Genomic DNA, 25,301 nt, shown 5'->3' with positions numbered 1-25,301 from the left:
TGGAGGTCCTCAATGCCAAACAGGAAATCAGAGCTGTCTCCCTTGACATATCACGTGCCTTCGATACGGTCTGGCACCCAGCTCTGCTCACCAAACTCTCCTCCTATGGTATCCATGGAAATCTCCATGCATGGCTTGCGGACTTCCTCTCTGGTCATAGTCAACGTGTGGCCCTGAATGGATTTCTCTCATCTCCCCTTCCCGTTCAGGCTGGAGTTCCCCAAGGCAGTGTGCTGGGCCCTGTGCTTTTTCTGGTCTTTATCAATGATCTCTCCGACTCTCTGGAAAATCCTCTGTATCTCTTTGCTGATGACTCCACTCTCTGCCGCTCCATTCCTCTTCCCTCAGATCGGCAGTCTGCAGCCTCCTCACTCTCTGAAGACCTGGACAAAATCACAGACTGGTCAAACATGTGGAACATGTCTTTCAATCCTGACAAATCTCACACTCTTACTATGTCTCTCCGAAAAGATCGACTGGACAACCCTCCCATCTACTTTCTCAACAATCCTCTCCAAGAAGTTCTGTCGCTCAAGCTTTTGGGTCTCACCATCTGCCATGATCTTTCTTGGGAAAACCACATTTCCAAGCTGGCCTCCAAAGCCAGTCGCCGACTGGGCATCCTCCGTCGTGCGAAGTCCTTCCTAGGCACACCTGAGCTCCTCACCACATACAAGGCTTTCATCCGCAGCTCAATGGAATACTGTTCCCCCCTATGGGCTGGTGCTCCTGCCTCACACCTGGCTCGGCTTCACGCTGTTGAATCCAAAGCTTTCAGAATTATTGGAATCTCGCGCGATGAAGCTATCTCTGAGGGCCTTTCACTCACTCACCGCAGGCAGGTAGGTGGTCTTTCTGTCTTCTACAGACTCCTCTCCGGCCTTGCTCCCCCAGCTCTCTCTGTGCTCTGTCCCCCAAATATTCCTACAGGTCGCACAAGATCTGCCAGCCACCCTCTGATGGTTAAACTGCCGAAATCTCGGCTCTCTGCTCACCTTCACTCTTTCATTCCTCTTTTCTCCCGCCTCTGGAACAAACTCCCACACTCACTTCAATCACACTCCTCCCTCCAGGTCTTCAAAACAGCTGTTCACCACCATCTCTTATCTTCCCCCATCCAAAACCTTGATCTTTTCTACCCCCACTAATTCACCCCAGATCCACCTTGTTTGAAATTCCAACTTCTTTCCTGGAAGTCTTGGCAGTGTCCATATGTTTTATACCTCTCCCACGCCCCCCCCTTCCCATGCCTTCCCCCCAAAGCCCTCTCCCTCCCACAGTTCTCTCGATGTCTCCATGTCTCTCGGTCCCTGCTCTCAAATGTTGTGTTTGTGTCCTTCCCCCTCTCTCCCCATCTTGTCTACCGCTCCCGATGTTATTTGTTTTGTGTGTCTGTTTGTCTTTCTGTGTGATTAATGTTCGCTCTTTCACGAGCCTCGATCTTGTAGACAAAAAAAAAAAAAAAAAAAGGCGATTCTGTACACCCAGCGGTAACCGCTACACACACCCCTCCAGAATCGACTTGCACCGGCAGGGTCAATTTAAGGGGGGTCCTGATGACCCGGCCGAAGCGACCCCTGGAGGGTCGTGGGGGGGGGGGGGGTCCGATGTGGTGGTGGGTGGTCGAGCGGGGGGAACTGTGGACGGGGGGCGGCCTCGCCGCGGAGGAAGGGCCAACCGTGGTGGTTGGTCGACGTCCACGTGCGCCGGCTTGAGGCGGTCCACTGAAATCCGGTCCGACCGGCCGCCGAAGTCGATGACGAATGACTTGTCGTTCCGTCGCAGGACCCGGAAGGGCCCGTCATACAGCGGCCGGAGTGGCCCCCGGTGTGCGTCATGACGCACAAAGACGTAGTCCGCTGTGCGAAGCGCTGGGGGGACGTAGGACTGGGGGCCACCGTGGCGGGACGTTGGCATGGGGGCAAATCGTCGGGCGGCCTCCTGGAGGCCCGAGCGCTGGCGAGCTGCGGACCAGGGACTGGTAGCATCGGGCACGAACTCGCCCGGGAAGCGGAGCGGCTGGCCGTAGACGAGCTCGGCGGTGGACGCCTGGAGGTCCTCCTTGGGGGCCGTGTGGAGGCCCAAAAGGACCCACGGCAGCCGGTCGGCCCAACCGTCGTCCTGAAGGCCGGCCATGAGCGCGGCCTTCATGGAGCGGTGAAAACGCTCGCACAACCCATTGGCTTGGGGGTGGTAGGCCATGGTACGGTGGAGCTGGACTCCCAGGTTGCGGGCGACCGTGCCCCACAGCTCGGAGGTGAACTGCGGACCACGGTCCGAAGAGATGTCTGCCGGTGCGCCGAAACGGGCGACCCAGGTGGCGATGAAAGCCTGTGCCACGTCGGCGGTGGTGGTGGAAATGAGGGGAACGGCCTCCGGCCACCTGGTGGTCCTGTCCACCATGGTGAGCAGGTGTGTGAACCCCCGTGACGGGGGGAGGGGGCCCACCAGATCCACGTTGACGTGGTCGAAACGTCGTTCGGGCACGGTGAAAGGTGCCAGCGGGGCCTGGGTGTGGCGGTGGACCTTGGCCCGCTGGCAGGCCGTGCAGGCGTTGGCCCAGTCGCGGACGTCCCCTCGAAGGCCGTGCCAGACAAAACGCGCCGACACCAGCTTCTGAGAAGCTTTCCGGCCCGGGTGAGAAAGGCCGTGGATGGAGGCGAAGATGCGGCGCTGCCAGGTAACGGGCACGATGGGGCGAGGCTGGCCTTGGGAGACGTTGCAGAGCAGGACAGTGTCCGCGAAGGGGATGTTGGCCAGGCGGAGGCCCGTGTCCGCCGCCCGGAGGGCCTGCACCGCGGTGTCGGTGGTTTAGTCGGCCGCCATGAGCGCGAAGTCCACGCCGAGGTGGACCGCGTTCACGCTGGCCCGAGAAAGACAGTCGGCCACGGCGTTGTCTTTGCCGGCGACGTGCCGGATGTCCGTGGAAAATTCCGACACGGCAGAGAGGTGGCGCTGCTGGTGGGCCGACCACGGCTCCATGACTTTGGCCATTGCGTAAACCAATGGCTTGTGGTCGACGAAAGCCGTGAACGGGCGGCCCTCCAGGAGGTGGCGGAAATGGCGAACGGCCAGGAATAGACCGAGGAGCTCGCGGTCAAACGTGCTGTATTTTAACTCGTTCGGCCGGAGTTGCCGGCTGAAAAAAGCGAGTGGCTGCCAAACCCCGTTCACCCATTGTTCATGGACGGCGCCCACCGCGTAGTTGGAGGCGTCCGTAGTGAGGGCGATGGGAGCGTTGAGCACCGGGTGAGCCAGCAGCGTTGCGTTGGCGAGGGCCCGCTTCACGCTCGTGAATGCCGCATCCATGGCCGCGGACCAGACGATGTCATGCTTGGCCGGCTTGCCCTGGAGGACTTTGTAAAGGGGCCCCATGAGCTGAGCAGCGCGGGGCACGAATCGGTGATAAAAATTCACCATGCCGAGGAACTCTTGCAGGGCCTTGATGGAGCGCGGACGCGGGAACTTGGTGATGGCCTCGACCTTGGTCGGCAGCAGCACGGCCCCGGTCTTGGTGACGCGGTGGCCCAAAAAGTCAACGGTCGTCGTGCCGAAGTGGCATTTGGCCAGGTTGACAATTAAGCCGTGCTCGCTGAGGTGTCCGAACAGTGTTCGGAGGTGGAGGAGGTGCTCGGCTCGGGACGTGCTGGCGACGAGGATGTCGTCCAGATAGACGAAAAGAAATGGCAGGTTGCGCAGCACGCCGTCCATCAAGCGTTGGAACGCCTGGGCCGCGTTCTTGAGGCCAAACGGCATCCTCAAAAATTCGAACAGGCCGAACGGCGTGATGACGGCCGTCTTTGGGACATCGGCCGGCCTGACAGGTACCTGGTGGTATCCCCGTATCAGGTCAATTTTTGAAAAAATAACCCGTCCCGCCAAACAGGCGGAAAAGTCTTGGATGTGCGGGATCGGATACCTGTCGGGGGTGGTAGCGTCGTTGAGGCGGCGGTAGTCGCCACACGGGTGCCATCCGCCCCCCGGCTTTGGCACGATGTGCAGTGGTGAGGCCCACGCGCTATCGGAGCGCCGCACGATGCCGAGGCGCTCCAACGCGTCGAACTCGGCTTTGGCCACGGCGAGCTTGGCCGGGTCGAGGCGGCGAGCTCTGGCGTAGACCGGCGGGCCCGTAGTGGGTATGTGGTGCTCGATCCCATGTCGCACTGTGATGGCCGAAAACGTCGGCCGCGTGAGGGCCGGGAATTCCGCGAGCAGGCGAGCGAACTCGTTCGCCGTCGGGAGGGCGCATGCCAGTTTGGTCGGCGCGGAGCTGCTCATCGTACATGCCAGGGAGCTGAAGGTCTCGGCATTGACAAGGCGACGCCGTTTGATGTCGACCAGCAGCCCGTGCGCGCAGAGGAAGTCGGTGCCCAGCAAAGCCATGGGGACGCTTGCAGTCACAAAGGTCCACTGAAAGCACTGGCTGCCGAAGCAGAGGGTGACGTTGCGTGGGCCGAAGGTGCGTATGGCCGATCCATTAGCAGCGACCAAGGAGGGGCCGCAAACCGCATTCTGCCTGTCCTGCTCGGAGGCGGGTATGACGCTCAGTTGGGCGCCGGTGTCACAAAGGAAACGCCGCCCAGACGCTTTGTCCTTAATAAAAAGCAATTTGCCCGAGTGGCCGGCGCTCATGGCTGGTAATGAACGCCGGCCCGGCCGTTTCCCGACATGCCGAAAGTGCATGGGGGTCGGCATGTCCGAGCCTTGTGTCCGGACCTGGCGTGGTAATGACACCACGCCTGGTCAGGTGGAGGCCCCGGCCGTCGTGTTGGAAGCGGTCGGCGTGGCGTGGCGGCCGCCCCTGCCAGGGCGAGGCGTACCTGGTTAGGCAGCTGGCGGAGGAACAGCTCTCGGAACAAAAAATCCGGAGAGTGCTCACCGAGCAACGAGAGCATGTAGTCCATTCGCTCGGATGGGCGCGTGTCGCCGAGCTCGGGGAGGTCGAGCAGGCGTCGTGCGCGTTCCGCCGGTGAGAGGGCGAAAGCGTCGAGGAGGAGCGTCTTGATCGCGCCATACTTATCAGCGGCTGGCGGGCGCTCAAGGAGGCTCAGGGCACGGGCCGCGGTGGCGGAGCCGACCGCTGCTACCACATGGTGGAAGCGGGTATCGTCGGCGGTGATGCCTCGCAGGGCGAACTGGGAGTCCGCCTGGGTGAACCAAACAGCCACGTGAGCCTCCCAGAAGGTAGGCAGTTTAAGGGCAACTGCCGTGTCCATGTTCGGGGTCACCAATGAAGGAGCTATGCTCCAACGCGAGTCGGAAGGATTGACGCGACCAAAGACGGAAATTCGTCCGAGTTGCTTTATTGCACGTATCAAACTCGGGTACTCTGAAAAGCCCGTTTATCGGGCAGCAATATATATACACATTATGCCGGAGCATTTGCCCGGGAAAAGCGAGACCGGGCATGCCTGGGCATCAAGAGCGAGTCCTGGAAAGGCGAGTCTGGACCTGCCCGGGCATCCTGGGCGAGCCCTGGAAAGGCGAGGCTGGGCGTGCCCGGGCGTCCTGGGCGAGCCCTGGAAAGACGAGTCTGGGCATGCCCGGGAAAGACGAGACCGGGCGTGCCCGGGAGGCTCGGACGAGCCCGGGAACAGCGAGTCCGGGCATGCCCGGGAGAGGCGCCTCTGGGCCTGTCCGGGCGGCCTGGACGAGCCCGGCATGGTGATTGCTCCCTGGCCGCGTCCTTGGTAGGTGCAAGGCGATTGTGTACACCCAGCGGTAACCGCTACATATATATATATATATATTGTTACGGACACGGCTCAAGATGTTGCTTGACCGAGCGGAATGGCCGCCGTGTTCGCACAGTTTACCCGATTACCCCCAACTCACCCGATTCCACTCGAACGTTGGCCAAATCGCGCTACGCTAAATCAATGATGGAAAGGACACAACGACTGGGATAAATGAAACGACGCAAGGGGTACAGTTCTCAAGACCTCCGGAGGAGGATATAATTAGTGGTGGAGAAAAGGGGTAGATTACAAGGTAGAGTGAGGTAAAAGACACAGAAGAGATAGGCACTTAGATACAATCTTATCTATCCCAGACAGACCACAGACAAACGGAACAAGGCTGACTTACACAGGGATTGATGGCAGGGAAGGACAGGTAGTCGATAGCACAAGGTGCACCTTGGCTCAGGGACAGGATAAAGCACGGTCCAGTCCAGAGATGCGGGGAGGTGTCACAGCGCTCGGAGGTGGCGTCCTTCTCTCTCCAAGCTCAGCGCGCATCTGACGTCACCTCCCTCTTCCTGCGCATGCTCAGCGGGGAGTGACACGCCCTCGGCTGTTTGGCTCCGCCCCAGATGGGACCGGTCCGCCGCTTCTATTGGGTGCGGGGGTTACCGGGCTCCGCCCTTGACGAGGAGCTGACAGCGAGCCCCTACTTGGTAACCCCGTCGAGCACATGCTCGATGGCGGCTCGTTGGAAAGGCCTGGTGCCCTCCCAACACCCCCTACCAACCAAGCCGGAGTGAGGACGCGCACACCCCGCGCCGCCGCCGTTGTTGTTGTTGTTGTTGAACCGTGAGGAAGAGCTGCGGGGAGGTATTGGGAGGTCCTAAACTTCCTATCGGTGCCATACAATCACATTCTGGTGCAACGAAGAGTCAGAATTAATGGAAACGAGTCCTTAACTGACATAGACTAAGAATAACTAGCAAGATGTCCTATAGTTGTCTACGTGAGATGCGGTGGACCTGGATGCGACATTTAATGGGGGAAATAGGGGGAGGTCGGGTCTACAGAGTGTTGTTTACAGAAAATGGGACTAGGGAATGGGGGATTGGGGATAGTTGGGAAGTATTGAGGAAATAGGGGAATATTTACAAGCGGATATGGATGGATGCAAATCCCATATCCGCAACAATATATATATATATATATATATATATATATATATATATATATATATATATATATATATATATATATATATATGTAAATAAATATATATATATATATATATATATATATATATATATATATATATACATATATATATATGTAGTGGCTACCGCTGGGTTTACACAATCGCCTTGCACCTACCAAGGACGCGGAGCGATCACCATGCCGGGCTCGTCCAGGACGCCCGGGCAGGCCCGCCCTCGACTTGCCAGGCCGCGGCCAGGACGCCCGGCCACACCCCCTCTCACCTCTCCCGGGCAAACGCTCCGGGATAATGTGTGTATATATATTGCTGCCCGATAAACGGGCTTTTCAGAGTGCCCGAGTTGTTTTGTTACAATAAAGAAACTCGGACGAATTCCAGCTTTTTGTCGCGTCCATTCTTCCGATTGACGTGGGAGCACAGCTCCTACATTGGTGACCTACCGACATGGACACGGCAGTTGCCCTTAAACTGCTTACCTTCTGGGAGGCTCACGCGGCGGTTTGATTCGCCCAGGCGGACTCCCTGTTCGCCCTGCGAGGCATCACGGCCGACGACACCCGCTTCCACCATGTGGTAGCAGCGCTCGGTTCAGCCACCGCGGCCCGCGCCCTGAGCCTCCTCGAGAGCCCGCAAGCCGCTGACAAATACGGCGCGATTAAAAAGCTCCTCCTCGACGCTTTCGCCCTCCCATCGGCAGAACGCGCACGGCGCCTGCTCGACCTGCCCGAGCTCGGCGACACGCGCCCGTCCGAGCGAATGGACTACATGCTTTCGCTGCTCGGCGAGCACTCTCCGACATTCCTGTTCCGGGAGCTGTTCCTCCGTCAGCTGCCTAGCCCGCTACGCTTCGCCCTGGCAAGCACGACGATCACGGATCCCCGCGCCCTCGCCAGGGAAGCCGACAAGATCTCCACGGCAGGCCAACGCATTGCAGCAGCGACCTGGGGCCCACCGCCGTCCGACGCAACGCCCATGGCGCCCGAGCACCCGGCATGGTCGACGACCGAACTGCCGACGCAATTGGCGGCCGCTACGCCGAGCCGACCACCTCCAGCACGACGACCGGGGCCTCCACCTGACCAAGCGTGGTGTTACTATCATGCCATGTTCGGACAGAAGGCCCGGACATGCCGACCCCCGTGCACCTTCGGCAGGCCGGGAAACGGCCGGGCCGGCGTTCATTACCAGCCATGAGCGCCGGCCACACGGTCAACTTACTTTTCATCACGGACAAAGCGTCCGGACGGCGCTTCCTGTGCGACACCGGCGCCCAACTGAGCATCATACCCGCCTCTGATCAGGACAGGCAGTCCGCGGTTTGCGGCCCCTCCTTGGTTGCGGCCAACGGATCGGCCATCCGCACCTTCGGCCCGCGCAACGTCACCCTCTGCTTCGGCGGCCAACGCTTTACTTGGACGTTTGTAACTGCAAACGTGCCCATGGCTCTGCTAGGTGCCGACTTCCTCTGCGCACACGGACTGCTGGTGGACATCCAACAGCGTCGCCTCATCAATGCCGAGACCTTCAGCTCCCTGGTATGCACATTGAGCAGCTCCGCTCCGACCGAGCTGGCATGCGCCCTCCCGGCGGCGAACGAGTTTGCTGGCCTGCTCACGGAGTTCCCGGCCCTCACGCGGCCGACGTTTTCGGCCGTCGCAGTACGACATGGGATCGAGCACCACATACCAACCACGGGCCCGCCGGTCTACGCCAGAGCCCGCCGCCTCGACCCAGCCAAGCTCGCCGTGGCCAAAGTCGAGTTCGACGCTTTGGAACACCTCGGCATTGTGCGGCGCTCCGGTAGCGCGTGGGCTTCGCCACTACACATCGTCCCAAAGCCAGGGGCGGCTGGCGCCTATGTGGCGACTACCGCCGCCTTAACGACGCTACCACCCCCGACAGATATCCGATCCCGCACATCCAAGACTTCTCCGCCCGTCTGGCAGGACGGGTCATTTTTTCAAAAATCGATCTCATACGGGGATATCACCAGGTACCTGTCAGGGCGGCCGACGTCCCTAAAACGGCCGTCATCACGCCATTCGGCTTATTCGAATTCCTACGGATGCCGTTTGGCCTCAAGAACGCAGCTCAGGCGTTCCAGCGCTTGATGGACGGCGTGCTGCGTGACCTGCCGTTCCTCTTCGTTTACCTGGACGACATCCTCGTCGCCAGCACGTCCCGGGCCGAGCACCTCCTCCACCTCCGAACACTGTTCGGGCGCCTCAGCGAGCACGGCCTCATCGTCAACCCGGCCAAATGCCACTTCGGCAGGACGGCCGTTGATTTTTTGGGCCACCACATCACCAAGAACGGGGCCGTGCCGCTGCCAACCAAGGTCGAGGCCATCACCAAGTTCCCGCGTCCGCGCTCCAAAAAGGCCCTGCAGGAATTCCTGGGAATGGTGAATTTCTATCACCGCTTCGTGCCCCGCGCTGCTCAACTCATGCGGCCCCTCGACGAAGCCCTCCGGGGCAAGCCGGCCAAGCACGACATCGTCTGGTCTGCAGCAATGGACGCGGCCTTCCAAAGCTCAAAGCGGGACCTCGCCGACGCAACACTGCTCGCTCACCCAGTGCTCAACGCTCCCATCGCCCTCACCACGGATGCCTCCGACTACACGGTGGGCGCCGTACATGAGCAATGGGTGAACGGGGTTTGGCAGCCACTCGCTTTTTTCAGCCGGCAGCTCCGGCCGAACGAGCTCAAATACAGCACGTTTGACCGTGAGCTCCTCGGTCTACACCTGGCCGTTCGCCATTTCCGCCACCTCCTGGAGGGCCGACCCTTCACGGTGTTCGTCGACCACAAGCCGTTGGTTTACGCAATGGCCAAGGTCACGGAGCCGTGGTCGGCCCGCCAATAGCGCCACCTCTCCGCCGTGTCGGAGTTTACCACGGACATCCGGCACGTTGCCGGCAAAAACAACGCCGTGGCCGACTGTCTTTCTCGGGCCAGCGCGAACGCGGTCCACCTCGGCGTGGACTTCGCGCTTATGGCGGCGGACCAAACCACCGACACCATGGTGCAAGCCCTCCGGGCGGCGGACACGGGCCTCCGCCTGGCCGACATCCCCTTCGCGGACACTGTCCTGCTCTGCGACGTCTCCCAAAGCCAGCCTCGCACCATCGTGCCCGTTACCTGGCAACGCCGCATCTTCGCCTCCCTTCACGGCCTTTCCCACCCGGGCCGAAAATCTTCCCAGAAGCTGGTGTCGGCGCGATTCGTCTGGCACGGCCTTCGACAGGACGTCCGTGATTGGACCAGCACCTGCACAGCCTGCCAATAGGCCAAGGTCCACCGACACAACCAGGCCCCACTGGCACCTTTCACCGTGCCCGAACGATGTTTCGACCACGTCAACGTGGATCTGGTGGGCCCCCTCCCCCCATCACGGGGGTTCACACACCTGCTCACCATGGTGGACAGGACCACCAGGTGGCCGGAGGCCGTTCCCCTCGTCTCCAACACCACCGCCGACGTGGCGCAGGCTTTCATCGCCACCTGGGTCGCCCGCTTTGGTGCACCGGCGGACATCTCGTCAGACCGCGCACCGCAGATCACCTCCGAGCTGTGGGGCACGGTCGCCCGCAACCTGGGGGTCAAGCTCCACCGTACTACGGCCTACCACCCCCAAGCCAACGGGTTGTGTGAGCGATTCCACCGCTCCATGAAGGCCGCGCTCATGGCCGGCCTTCAAGACGGCGGTTGGGCCGACCGGCTGCCGTGGGTCCTTTTGGGCCTCCGCACGGCCCCCAAGGAGGACCTCCGGGCATCCACCGCCGAGCTTGTCTACGGCCAGGCGCTACGTGTCCCGGGCGAATTCATGCCCGACGCTACCAGTCCCTGGTCCGCAGCTCACCAGCGCTCGGACCTCCAGGAGGCCGCCCGACGGTTTGCCCCCGTGCCAACATCCCACCACGGTGATCCCCAGTCCTATGTCCCCCCAGCGCTTCGCACAGCGGAGTACGTTTTTGTGCGTCATGACGCACATCGGGGGCCACTGCGGCCGCCGTACGACGGGCCCTTCCGGGTCCTGCGACGGGACGACAAGTCGTTCGTCATCGACATTGGCGGCAGGTCGGACCGGATTGCGGTGGACCGCCTCAAGCCGGCGCACGTGGACATCGACCAACCGCCACGGTTGGCCCTTCCGCCGCTGTGAGGCCGCCCCCCGTCCACGGTGCCCCCCACTCGACCGCCCACCACCACACCGGACCACCCCCCCCCCCCCCACGACCCGCCAGGGGTCGCTTCGGCCGGGTCATCAGGACCCCCCTCAAATTGACCCTGCCGGTGCAAGTCGATTCTGGGGGGACGTGTGTAGCGGCTACCGCTGGGTTTACACAATCGCCATGCACCTACCAAGGACGCGGAGCGATCACCATGCCGGGCTCGTCCAGGATGCCCGGGCAGGCCCGCGCTCAACTTGCCAGGCCTCGGCCGGGACGCCTGGGCATGCCCGGGCACGCCCGGCCACGCCCGCTCTCGACTTGCCAGGCCGCGGCCAGGACGCCCGGCCACGCCCCCTCTCGCCTTTCCCGGGCAAACGCTCCGGGATAATGTGTGTATATATATTGCTGCCCGATAAACGGGCTTTTCAGAGTACCCGAGTTGTTTTGTGACAAATATGTCGTTTTTCTAATCTACTTTGGAAACTGTGGAAGGTGCATTCGTTTTCATTATCTTGTGGAACAATCCGAATGGTGATTTATTCAATTATAAAAGGAACGTCACCACAGGAGGAGACCATTTAAGGCGGTTGTCTTGAGATCCTAAGTTCCTGAGTTTGAGCCCTGTCGGCTCGTTGAATTAACACCAGGTGGGTTGACTCAACCTGTCATCCTTCCGAGAGTACCAGCTTACTGGTAACAAGGGCACTGACTGCATCAGCGACACAGCTGCGTCCCCATAAAAAATGATGCGGCCAAGCAGCCACAGAATGCACATGAAACCACCTGTAAAGTTGTGCTAAGATTCTTAAAAGAGAGTGGGAAGTCCCTCTGGAATTTTAGGGAAACATGAACATCATGGCTCTTTGGGGAGGTTCAAAGGTTTTGGTGTGTGGCGTGTCTAAAGTCTCGCGGCTCTGAAAACGCTATTTAATGGCGAATAAAGAAGAAGAAGAAGTAAAATTGTGTAAGAAGAAGAAGAAGAGGAGACAGTCGGCCCATGAAGCCTTTTTCACTTTCTTTCGGTGCGTCCGATTTATCTAAAAAGTGAATACTCGTAAACAGCGTTTCTTGAACCACGTAACGCTACATTAATTTTCGCTTCAATTTAAAATGAGGAATATATGTTGCAGATATTTATTTAGCCTAATGGTTTTATTTTAATTTTGACGATTAATCACGTGAGTTACAAGAGCCAATGAGAGCTCAGGCCGTTGGATTTAAAAGATTGAGGGGTCGCTGGTTCGTTATTGTTTTGTTCCTCGGTTCACGGAACTGGTCGGTGAGTTGGGCCTTTCGTCATCTTCATAGGTGTTCTGTGGATTGTTGTGGCAGGTCAGGTTTGTTTTGTTTCGCTTTTTCAGTTTTTGAATCTTAGTTTGAAGAGTGAATGCCATGTTTTTTGTCTGGGCTGGTGTTGGGTTCTTACACTTACACTGGATTGAGTAATTTCGTCACGTGTATTTCACGGCTTGTTGACTCTTGGTTACGTGTGCACTCCATGTAGATTGTAGAACTGTCCCTGGCGGATTGAATAGCCCATCATGTCCGACCTGCACCTGATTGGGACCGAAAACCTCTATCCAGCGACTCCACTGCCTCGATCCCGCCTGGGTTCTATCCCAGGTTCGTTATTGTACACCGCTCCTTTCCTATGCCATCTCCAGGCATTGCTAATCGTCATTGCCGGGCACCGAAGGGGGCTCGGCAGTGACGCACGCTGAAAGAGAGTACTCAGTTTTCACTCTGGTTGTTTGTTTGTTTGTTTTCCTGGTTTCTTGTTTTCTTGTTGTACACCGCTCCTTTCCTATGCCATCTCCAGGCATTGCAAATCGTCATTGCCGGGCACCAAAGGGGGCTCGGCAGTGACGCACGCTGAAAGAGAGTACTCAGTTTTCACTCTGGTTGTTTGTTGTACACCGCTCCTTTCCTATGCCATCTCCAGGCATTGCAAATCGTCATTGCCGGGCACCAAAGGGGGCTCGGCAGTGACGCACGCTGAAAGAGAGTACTCAGTTTTCACTCTGGTTTCTTGTTTGTTTGTTGTACACCGCTCCTTTCCTATGCCATCTCCAGGCATTGCAAATCGTCATTGCCGGGCACCAAAGGGGGCTCGGCAGTGACGCACGCTGAAAGAGAGTACTCAGTTTTCACTCTGGTTTCTTGTTTGTTTGTTTTCTTGCTTTCTTTCTTGGTTGTCCGGACGATATCTCAGCCATCCTTTGAGCTAGGAAGCTGAAATTTCGGCACAGTAGTGAGCAAGTCCTTTGTCAAATACGGTATTTTTGTTTTTTGAATAATCAATTAATTGAGGAGTTATTTAATTATTAGCGTTTAATTAAGTACTTATTTAATTAATTAAATTTCATTTCTCTTCTGACCATTATTAACTCAGGCACCTTTTGAGTTAGGAAGCTGATATTTGGACATGCCAATGACCAGGTGATTTGGCTGCAAAGGATATTTTTGATTTATTAATTAATCAATTAATCGATTAATTATTTAATTATTCGATTAATGACCCAAAAAATTTTTTTTTTTAAGTTACAGATTCTGATGAAATAGTGGTAGTTTATGTGTTCTCTGACCAAATTGATTACCAATTTAATTTTTTTATGATTATTATTTATTTATTTTCATTATTAATCATTTATTTATTTTCTTTCTCATTTGGCCAATATCTCAGGCACCTTTTGAGCTGGGAAGCTAATATTTGGACATAAGTGACTAAGTGATGTGGCTATCAAGGATATTTTTGATTTATTGATTAATCATTTCATCTATTAATTATTTATTGATTAATCGATTAATTATTTATTGAGTAATCAATTAATTATTTAATTTTTTATAAATGACTTATTTAATTAAATTTCTAAAAGATACATCTTCGGATGAAGCACTAGTGGTTTAGTTATGCGATTAGCCAATTGATTATGAAAATATTTTGTGATAATCTTTTATTGATTTTAATTATACAATTAATCAATCAATTAGTGTACACCTCTCCCTCCCAATGCAGCCTTAATAAGCTGCACTGCGGTATTGCCGGGCGCCGGAGGCGCCCCGGCAATGCCGCGCTGCAGCATATTTAATTATTTGGCATGGGGCGGTGTACTTTGAATGTATGTGTACTTGTTGTACACCGCTCCTTTCCTATGCCATCTCCAGGCATTGCAAATCGTCATTGCCGGGCACCAAAGGGGGCTCGGCAGTGACGCACGCTGAAAGAGAGTACTCAGTTTTCACTCTGGTTTCTTGTTTGTTTGTTTGTTTTCTTGGTTGTCCGGGCGATATCTCAGCCATCCTTCAAGCTAAGAAGCTGAAATTTCGGCACAATAGTGAGCAAGTCCTTTGTCAAAAACGGTATTTTTTGTTTTTTGATTAATCAATTAATTGAGGAGTTATTTAATTATTAGCGTTTAATGAAGTACTTATTTAATTATTTAAATTTCATTTCTCTTCTGACCATTAACTCAGGCACCTTTTGAGTTAGGAAGCTGATATTTGGACATGCCAATGACCAGGTGATTTGGCTGCAAATGCTATTTTTGATTTATTAATTAATCAATTAATCGATTAATTATTTAATTATTCGATTAATGACCAAAAAATCTTTTTTTTTATAGTTACAGATTCTGATGAAATAGTGGTAGTTTATGTGTTCTCTGACCAAATTGATTAATAATTTAATTTTTTTATGATTATTATTTATTTATTTTCATTATTAATCATTTATTTATTTTCTTTCTCATTTGGCCAATATCTCAGGCACCGTTTGAGCTGGGAAGCTAATATTTGGACATGAGTGACCAAGTGATGTGGCTATCAAGGATATTTTTGATTTATTGATTAATCATTTAATTGCTTAATTATTTATTGATTAATTGATTAATTATTTATTGATTAATCAATTAATTATTTAATTTTTATTAATGACATTTAATAAAATTTCTAAAAGATAGGTCTTCGGATGAAGCACTTCTGGTTTAGTTATGCTATTAGCCAATTGATTAAGAAAATATTTTGTGATAATCTTTTATTGATTTTAATTATACAATTAATCAATCAATTAGCGAACACCTCTTCCTCCCAATGCAGCCTCTATGAGGTGCACTGCGGTATTGCCGGGCGCCAGAGGCGCCCCGGCAATGCTGCGCTGTAGGATATTTCATTATTTGGCATGGGGGCGGTGTACTTTGAATGTATGTGTACTTGTTTGTTTTCTTTCTTGGTTGTCCGGGCGATATCTCAGCCATCCTTTGAGCTAGGAAGCTGAAATTTTGGCACAATAGTGAGAAAGTCCTTTGTCAAAAACGGTATTTTTTTTTTTTGATTAATCAATAAATTGAGGAGTTATTTAATTATTAGCGATTAATTAAGTACTTATTTAATTAATTAAATTTCCTTTCTCTTCTGACCATTAACTCAGGCACCTTTTGAGTTAGGAAGCTGATATTTGGACATGCCAATGACCAGGTGATTTGGCTGCAAATGATATTTTTGATTTATTAATTAATCAATTAATCGATTAATTATTTAATTATTCGATTAATGACAAAAAAAATTTTTTTTTTTAAAGTTACAGATTCTGATGAAATAGTGGTAGTTTATGTGTTCTCTGACCAAATTGATTAATAATTTAATTTTTTTATGATTATTATTTATTTATATTCATTATTAATCATTTATTTATTTTCTTTTTCATTTGGCCAATATCTCAGGCACCTTTTGAGCTGGGAAGCTAATATTTGGACATGAGTGACCAAGTGATGTGGCTATCAAGGATATTGTACACCGCTCCTTTCCTATGCCATCTCCAGGCATTGCAAATCGTCATTGCCGGGCACCAAAGGGGGCTCGGCAGTGACGCACGCTGAAAGAGAGTACTCAGTTTTCACTCTGGTTTCTTGTTTGTTGTACACCGCTCCTTTCCTATGCCATCTCCAGGCGCTGCATATCGTCATTGCTGGGCACCGAAGGGGGCTCGGCAGTGACGCACGCTGAAAGGGAGTACTCAGTTTTCACTCTGGTTGTTTGTTTTCTTGGTTGTTTGTTTGTCCGGGCGATATCTCAGCCATCCTTTGAGCTAGGAAGCTGAAATTTCGGCACAATAGTGAGCAAGTCCTTTGTCAAAAACGGTATTTTTTGTTTTTTGATTAATCAATTAATTGATGAGTTATTTAATTATTAGCGATTAATTAAGTACTTATTTAATTAATCAAATTTCCTTTCTCTTCTGACCATTAGTCAGGCACCTTTTGAGTTAGGAAGCTGATATTTGGACATGCCAATGACCAGGTGATTTGGCTGCAAAGGATATTTTAGATTTATTAATTAATCAATTAATCAATTAATCGATTAATTATTTAATTATTTGATTAATGACAAAAAAAAAATTTTTTTAAGTTACAGATTCTGATGAAATGGTGGTGGTTTATGTGTTCTGTGACCGAATTGATTAATAATTTAATTTTTTTATGATTAGTATTTATTTATTTTCATTATTAATCATTTATTTATCTTCTTTCTCATTTGGCCAATATCTCAGGCACCTTTTGAGCTCAGAAGCTAATATTTGGACATGAGTGACCAAGTGATGTGGCTATCAAGGATATTGTACACCGCTCCTTTCCTATGCCATCTCCAGGCATTGCAAATCGTCATTGCTGGGCACCGAAGGGGGCTCGGCAGTGACGCACGCTGAAAGAGAGTACTCAGTTTTCACTCTGGTTTCTTGTTTGTTTTCTTGCTTTCTTTCTTGTTTGTTGTACACCGCTCCTTTCCTATGCCATCTCCAGGCATTGCAAATCGTCATTGCCGGGCACCGAAGGGGGCTCGGCAGTGACGCACGCTGAAAGAGAGTACTCAGTTTTCACTCTGGTTTCTTGTTTGTTTGTCCGGACGATATCTCAGCCATCCTTTAAGCTAGGAAGCTGAAATTTTGGCACAGTAGTGAGCAAGTCCTTTGTCAAATACGGTATTTTTTGTTTTTTGAATAATCAATTAATTGAGGAGTTATTTAATTATTAGCGTTTAATTAAGTACTTATTTAATTAATTAAATTTCATTTCTCTTCTGACCATTATTAACTCAGGCACCTTTTGAGTTAGGAAGCTGATATTTGGACATGCCAATGACCAGGTGATTTGGCTGCAAAGGATATTTTTGATTTATTAATTAATCAATTAATCGATTAATTATTTAATTATTCGATTAATGACAAAAAATTTTTTTTTTTTAAAGTTACAGATTCTGATGAAATAGTGGTAGTTTATGTGTTCTCTGACCAAATTGATTAATAATTTAATTTTTTTATGATTATTATTTATTTATTTTCATTATTAATCATTTATTTATTTTCTTTCTCATTTGGCCAATATCTCAGGCACCTTTTGAGCTGGGAAGCTAATATTTGGACATGAGTGACCAAGTGATGTGGCTATCAAGGATATTTTTGATTTATTGATTAATCATTTCATCTATTAAGTATTTATTGATTAATCGATTAATTATTTATTGAGTAATCAATTAATTATTTAATTTTTTATAAATGACTTATTTAATTAAATTTCTAAAAGATACATCTTCGGATGAAGCACTAGTGGTTTAGTTATGCGATTAGCCAATTGATAATTATGCAAATATTTTGTGACAATCTTTTATTGATTTTAATTATACAATTAATCAATCAATTAGTGTACACCTCTCCCTCCCAATGCAGCCTCAATGAGCTGCACTGCGGTATTGCCGGGCGCCGGAGGCGCCCCGGCAATGCCGCGCTGCAGCATATTTAATTATTTGGCATGGGGCGGTGTACTTTGAATGTATGTGTACTTGTTAATCATTTATTTATTTTCTTTCTCATTTGGCCAATATCTCAGGCACCTTTTGAGCTGGAAAGCTAATATTTGGACATGAATGACCAAGTGATGTGGCTATCAAGGATATTTTTGATTTATTGATTAATCATTTCATCTATTAATTATTTATTGATTAATCGATTAATTATTTATTGAGTAATCAATTAATTATTTAATTTTTTATAAATGACTTATTTAATTAAATTTCTAAAAGATACATCTTCGGATGAAGCACTAGTGGTTTAGTTATGCGATTAGCCAATTGATTATGAAAATATTTTGTGATAATCTTTTATTGATTTTAATTATACAATTAATCAATCAATTAGTGTACACCCCTCCCTCCCAATGCAGCCTTAATGAGCTGCACTGCGGTATTGCCGGGCGCCAGAGGCGCCCCGGCAATGCCGCGCTGCAGCATATTTAATTATTTGGCATGGGGCGGTGTACTTTGAATGTATGTGTACTTGTTTGTTGTACACCGCTCCTTTCCTATGCCATCTCCAGGCATTGCAAATCGTCATTGCCGGGCACCAAAGGGGGTTCGGCAGTGACGCACGCTGAAAGAGAGTACTCAGTTTTCACTCTGGTTGTTTCCTTGTTTTCTTGTTTGTTTGTCCGGGCGATATCTCAGCCATCCTTTGAGCTAGGAAGCTGAAATTTCGGCACAATAGTGAGAAAGTGCTTTGTCAAAAACGGTATTTTTTTTTTTTGATTAATCAATAAATTGAGGAGTTATTTAATTATTAGCGATTAATTAAGTACTTATTTAATTAATCAAATTTCCTTTCTCTTCTGACCATTAACTCAGGCACGTTTTGAGTTAGGAAGCTGATATTTGGACATGCCAATGACCAGGTGATTTGGCTGCAAAGCCTATTTTTGATTTATTAATTAATCAATTAATCGATTAATTATTTAATTATTCGATTAATGCCCAAAAAATTTTTTTTTTTAAAGTTACAGATTCTGATGAAATAGTGGTAGTTTATGTGTTCTGTGGCCGAATTGATTAATAATTTAATTTTTTTATGATTATTATTTATTTATTTTCATTATTAATCATTTATTTATTTTCTTTCTCATTTGGCCAATATCTCAGGCACCTTTTGAGCTGGGAAGCTAATATTTGGACATGAGTGACCAAGTGATGTGGCTATCAAGGATATTTTTGATTTATTGATTAATCATTTCATCTATTAATTATTTATTGATTAATCGATTAATTATTTATTGAGTAATCAATTAATTATTTAATTTTTTATAAATGACTTATTTAATTAAATTTCTAAAAGATACATCTTCGGATGAAGCATTAGTCGTTTAGTTATGCGATTAGCCAATTGATTATGAAAATATTTTGTGATAATCTTTTATTGATTTTAATTATGCAATTAATCAATCAATTAGTGTACACCTCTCCCTCCCAATGCGGCCTCAATGAGCTGCACTGCGGTATTGCCGGGCGCCGGAGGCGCCCCGGCAATGCCGCGCTGCAGCATATTTAATTATTTGGCATGGGGCGGTGTACTTTGAATGTATGTGTACTTGTTTTCTTTCTTGTTTGTTTTCTTTCTTGGTTGTCCGGACGATATCTCAGCCATCCTTTGAGCTAGGAAGCTGAAATTTCGGCACAGTCGTGAGCAAGTCCTTTGTCAAATACGGTATTTTTTGTTTTTTGAATAATCAATTAATTGAGGAGTTATTTAATTATTAGCGTTTAATTAAGTACTTATTTAATTAATTAAATTTCATTTCTCTTCTGACCATTATTAACTCAGGCACCTTTTGAGTTAGGAAGCTGATATTTGGACATGCCAATGACCAGGTGATTTGGCTGCAAAGGATATTTTTGATTTATTAATTAATCAATTAATCGATTAATTATTTAATTATTCGATTAATGACAAAAAAAATTTTTTTTTTAAAGTTACAGATTCGGATGAAATAGTGGTAGTTTGTGTTCTCTGACCAAATTGATTAATAATTTAATTTTTTTATGATTATTATTTATTTATTTTCATTATTAATCATTTATTTATTTTCTTTCTCATTTGGCCAATATCTCAGGCACCTTTTGAGCTGGGAAGCTAATATTTGGACATGAGTGACCAAGTGATGTGGCTATCAAGGATATTTTTGATTTATTGATTAATCATTTCATCTATTAAGTATTTATTGATTAATCGATTAATTATTTATTGAGTAATCAATGAATTATTTAATTTTTTATAAATGACTTATTTAATTAAATTTCTAAAAGATACATCTTCGGATGAAGCACTACTGGTTTAGTTATGCGATTAGCCAATTGATTATGAAAATACTTTGTGATAATCTTTTATTGATTTTAATTATACAATTAATCAATCAATTAGTGTACACCTCTCCCTCCCAATGCAGCCTCAATGAGCTGCACTGCGGTATTGCCGGGCGCCGGAGGCGCCCCGGCAATGCCGCGCTGCAGCATATTTAATTATTTGGCATGGGGCGGTGTACTTTGAATGTATTTGTACTTGTTTTTGATTTATTGATTAATCATTTCATCTATTAATTATTTATTGATTAATCGATTAATTATTTATTGAGTAATCAATGAATTTTTTATAAATGACTTATTTAATTAAATTTCTAAAAGATACATCTTCGGATGAAGCACCAGTGGTTTAGTTATGCGATTAGCCAATTGATTATGAAAATATTTTGTGATAATCTTTTATTGATTTTAATTATACAATTAATCAATCAATTAGTGTACACCTCTCCCTCCCAATGCAGCCTCAATGAGCTGCACTGCGGTATTGCCGGGCGCCAGAGGCGCCCCGGCAATGCCGCGCTGCAGCATATTTAATTATTTGGCATGGGGCGGTGTACTTTGAATGTATGTGTACTTGTTGTACACCGCTCCTTTCCTATGCCATCTCCAGGCATTGCAAATCGTCATTGCCGGGCACCAAAGGGGGCTCGGCAGTGACGCACGCTGAAAGAGAGTACTCAGTTTTCACTCTGGTTGTTTGTTGTACACCGCTCCTTTCCTATGCCACCTCCAGGCATTGCAAATCGTCATTGCCGGGCACCGAAGGGGGCTCGGCAGTGACGCACGCTGAAAGAGAGTACTCAGTTTTCACTCTGGTTTCTTGTTTGTTTTCTTTGTTGTACACCGCTCCTTTCCTATGCCATCTCCAGGCATTGCAAATCGTCATTGCTGGGCACCGAAGGGGGCTCGGCAGTGACGCACGCTGAAAGAGAGTACTCAGTTTTCACTCTGGTTTCTTGTTGTACACCGCTCCTTTCCTATGCCATCTCCAGGCATTGCAAATCGTCATTGACGGGCACCAAAGGGGGCTCGGCAGTGACGCACGCTGAAAGAGAGTACTCAGTTTTCACTCTGGTTTCTTTCTTGTTTGTTTGTTTTCTTGTTTGTTTGTCCGGGCGATATCTCAGCCATCCTTTGAGCTAGGAAGCTGAAATTTCGGCACAGTAGTGAGCAAGTCCTTTGTCAAATACGGTATTTTTTGTTTTTTGAATAATCAATTAATTGAGGAGTTATTTAATTATTAGCGTTTAATTAAGTACTTATTTAATTAATTAAATTTCATTTCTCTTCTGACCATTATTAACTCAGGCACCTTTTGAGTTAGGAAGCTGATATTTGGACATGCCAATGACCAGGTGATTTGGCTGCAAAGGATATTTTTGATTTATTAATTAATCAATTAATCGATTAATTATTTAATTATTCGATTAATGACAAAAAAAATTTTTTTTAAAGTTACAGATTCTGATGAAATAGTGGTAGTTTATGTGTTCTCTCACCAAATTGGTTAATAATTTAATTTTTTTATGATTATTATTTATTTATTTTCATTATTAATCATTTATTTATTTTCTTTCTCATTTGGCCAATATCTCAGGCACCTTTTGAGCTGGGAAGCTAATATTTGGACATGAGTGACCAAGTGATGTGGCTATCAAGGATATTTTTTATTTATTGATTAATCATTTCATCTATTAAGTATTTATTGATTAATCGATTAATTATTTATTGAGTAATCAATTAATTATTTAATTTTTTATAAATGACTTATTTAATTAAATTTCTAAAAGATACATCTTCGGATGAAGCACTACTGGTTTAGTTATGCGATTAGCCAATTGATTATGAAAATATTTTGTGATAATCTTTTATTGATTTTAATTATACAATTAATCAATCAATTAGTGTACACCTCTCCCTCCCAATGCAGCCTCAATGAGCTGCACTGCGGTATTGCCGGGTGCCGGAGGCGCCCCGGCAATGCCGCGCTGCAGCATATTTAATTATTTGGCATGGGGCGGTGTACTTTGAATGTATGTGTACTTGTTTGTTTTCTTGTTTGTTTTCTTTCTTGTTTCCTTGGTTGTCCGGACGATATCTCAGCCATCCTTTGAGCTAGGAAGCTGAAATTTAGGCACAAGATTGAGCAAGTCCTTTCTCAAAAACGGTATTTTTTATTTTTTGATTAATCAATAAATTGAGGAGTTATTTAATTATTAGCGATTAATGAAGTACTTATTTATCCCTGGTGTTGGGCTAGCGGCTAGGGTGCCGGCTTAGGATCCTAGGATCCTGGGTTCGAATCCCGGTCAATCGCTGAAATTAACGCCAGGGGGGTTGACTCAGCCTGTCATCCTTCCGAGGTCGGCAAATTGAGTACCAGTTCACTGGTAATTCCCTGCTTGTCGTTAAAGGCGGCAAAAAGGGTTGGCGTCAGGAAGGGCATCCGGCCATAAAACATTGCTTCAAAAAGGGGACCGAAAAACAACAACAACCACGGTTCCCGAAAAAGGCCAACCCCCGCTTGCGGGGAAAAATGGCCTCTAAAGGTGGTTTTTTTTTTTTTAAATGAAGTACTTATTTAATTAATCAAATTTCCTTTCTCTTCTGACCATTAACTCAGGCACCTTTTGAGTTAGGAAGCTGATATTTGGACATGCCAATGACCAGGTGATTTGGCTGCAAAGGATATTTTTGATTTATTAACTAATCAATCAATTAATCGATTAATTATTTAATTATTCGATTAATGGCAAAAAAAATTTTTTTTTTAAAGTTACAGATTCTGATGAAATAGTGGTAGTTTATGTGTTCTCTGACCAAATTGATTAATAATTTAATTTTTTTATGATTGTTATTTATTTATTTTCATTATTAATCATTTATTTATTTTCTTTCTCATTTGGCCAATATCTCAGGCACCTTTTGAGCTGGGAAGCTAATATTTGGACATGAGTGACCAAGTGATGTGGCTATCAAGGATATTTTTGATTTATTGATTAATCATTTCATCTATTAATTATTTAATGATTAATCGATTAATTATTTATTGAGTAATCAATTAATTATTTAATTTTTTATAAATGACTTATTTAATTAAATTTCTAAAAGATACATCTTCGGATGAAGCACTAGTGGTTTAGTTATGCGATTAGCCAATTGATTATGAAAATATTTTGTGATAATCTTTTATTGATTTTAATTATACAATTAATCAACCAAGTAGTGCACACCTCTCCCTCCCAATGCAGCCTCAATGAGCTGCACTGCGGTATTGCCGGGCGCCAGAGGCGCCCCGGCAATTCCGCGCTGTAGGATATTTAATTATTTGGCATGGGGGCGGTGTACTTTGAATGTATGTGTACTTGTTTTCTTGTTTGTTTTCTTTCTTGTTTTCTTGGTTGTCCGGGCGATATCTCAGCCATCCTTTGAGCTGGGAAGCTGAAATTTCGGCACAGTAGTGAGCAAGTCCTTTGTCAAATACGGTATTTTTTGTTTTTTGAATAATCAATTAATTGAGGAGTTATTTAATTATTAGCGTTTAATTAAGTACTTATTTAATTAATTAAATTTCATTTCTCTTCTGACCATTATTAACTCAGGCACCTTTTGAGTTAGGAAGCTGATATTTGGACATGCCAATGACCAGGTGATTTGGCTGCAAAGGATATTTTTGATTTATTAATTAATCAATTAATCGATTAATTATTTAATTATTCGATTAATGACAAAAATTTTTTTTTTTTTAAAGTTACAGATTCTGATGAAATAGTGGTAGTTTATGTGTTCTCTGACCAAATTGATTAATAATTTAATTTTTTTATGATTATTATTTATTTATTTTCATTATTAATCATTTATTTATTTTCTTTCTCATTTGGCCAATATCTCAGGCACCTTTTGAGCTGGGAAGCTAATATTTGGACATGAGTGACCAAGTGATGTGGCTATCAAGGATATTTTTGATTTATTGATTAATCATTTCATCTATTAATTATTTATTGATTAATCGATTAATTATTTATTGAGTAATCAATTAATTATTTAATTTTTTATAAATGACTTATTTAATTAAATTTCTAAAAGATACATCTTCGGATGAAGCACTAGTGGTTTAGTTATGCGATTAGCCAATTGATTATGAAAATATTTTGTGATAATCTTTTATTGATTTTAATTATACAATTAATCAATCAATTAGTGTACACCTCTCCCTCCCAATGCAGCCTCAATGAGCTGCACTGCGGTATTGCCGGGCGCCAGAGGCGCCCCGGCAATGCCGCGCTGCAGCATATTTAATTATTTGGCATGGGGCGGTGTACTTTGAATGTATTTGTACTTGTTTGTTTTCTTTCTTGGTTGTCCGGGCGATATCTCAGCCATCCTTTGAGCTAGGAAGCTGAAATTTCGGCACAGTAGTGAGCAAGTCCTTTGTCAAATACGGTATTTTTTGTTTTTTGAATAATCAATTAATTGAGGAGTTATTTAATTATTAGCGTTTAATTAAGTACTTATTTAATTAATTAAATTTCATTTCTCTTCTGACCATTATTAACTCAGGCACCTTTTGAGTTAGGAAGCTGATATTTGGACATGCCAATGACCAGGTGATTTGGCTGCAAAGGATATTTTTGATTTATTAATTAATCAATTAATCGATTAATTATTGTACACCGCTCCTTTCCTATGCCATCTCCAGGCATTGCAAATCGTCATTGCCGGGCACCAAAGGGGGCTCGGCAGTGACGCACGCTGAAAGAGAGTACTCAGTTTTCACTCTGGTTTCTTGTTTGTTTGTTTTCTTTCTTGTTTGTTTTCTTTCTTGGTTGTCCGGACGATATCTCAGCCATCCTTTGAGCTAGGAAGCTGAAATTTCGGCACAGTCGTGAGCAAGTCCTTTGTCAAATACGGTATTTTTTGTTTTTTGAATAATCAATTAATTGAGGAGTTATTTAATTATTAGCGTTTAATTAAGTACTTATTTAATTAATTAAATTTCATTTCTCTTCTGACCATTATTAACTCAGGCACCTTTTGAGTTAGGAAGCTGAT

The 25,301-nt window shown here is 46.9% G+C and overlaps 1 protein-coding gene across 2 annotated transcripts in view; it reads left to right on the top strand.

Moving 5' to 3' along the window:
- The first annotated feature begins 12,037 nt into the window (after positions 1–12,037).
- LOC137438047 (uncharacterized) overlaps positions 12,038–25,301 on the top strand; it is a 40,899-nt gene continuing 27,635 nt past the window's right edge. Inside the window, exons 1-2 of one of the 2 annotated variants that reach the window (XM_068132924.2) lie at positions 12,038–12,407; positions 12,580–12,698. In XM_068132924.2, coding sequence (XP_067989025.2) covers positions 12,617–12,698 — 82 coding nt within the window. In that variant the 5' untranslated portion in view covers positions 12,038–12,407; positions 12,580–12,616. The remainder of the gene's footprint in view (positions 12,408–12,579; positions 12,699–25,301) is intronic. The other variant, XM_068132931.2, reaches the window with a different exon arrangement.

This window comes from Myxine glutinosa, unplaced genomic scaffold (genome assembly GCF_964187855.1).
Source record: "Myxine glutinosa unplaced genomic scaffold, kmMyxGlut1.1 SCAFFOLD_413, whole genome shotgun sequence".
Lineage (NCBI taxonomy): Eukaryota > Metazoa > Chordata > Myxini > Myxiniformes > Myxinidae > Myxine > Myxine glutinosa.
The sequence above is the reverse complement of the archived record's forward strand: the minus strand, read 5'-3'. Positions and strand labels throughout refer to the sequence as shown.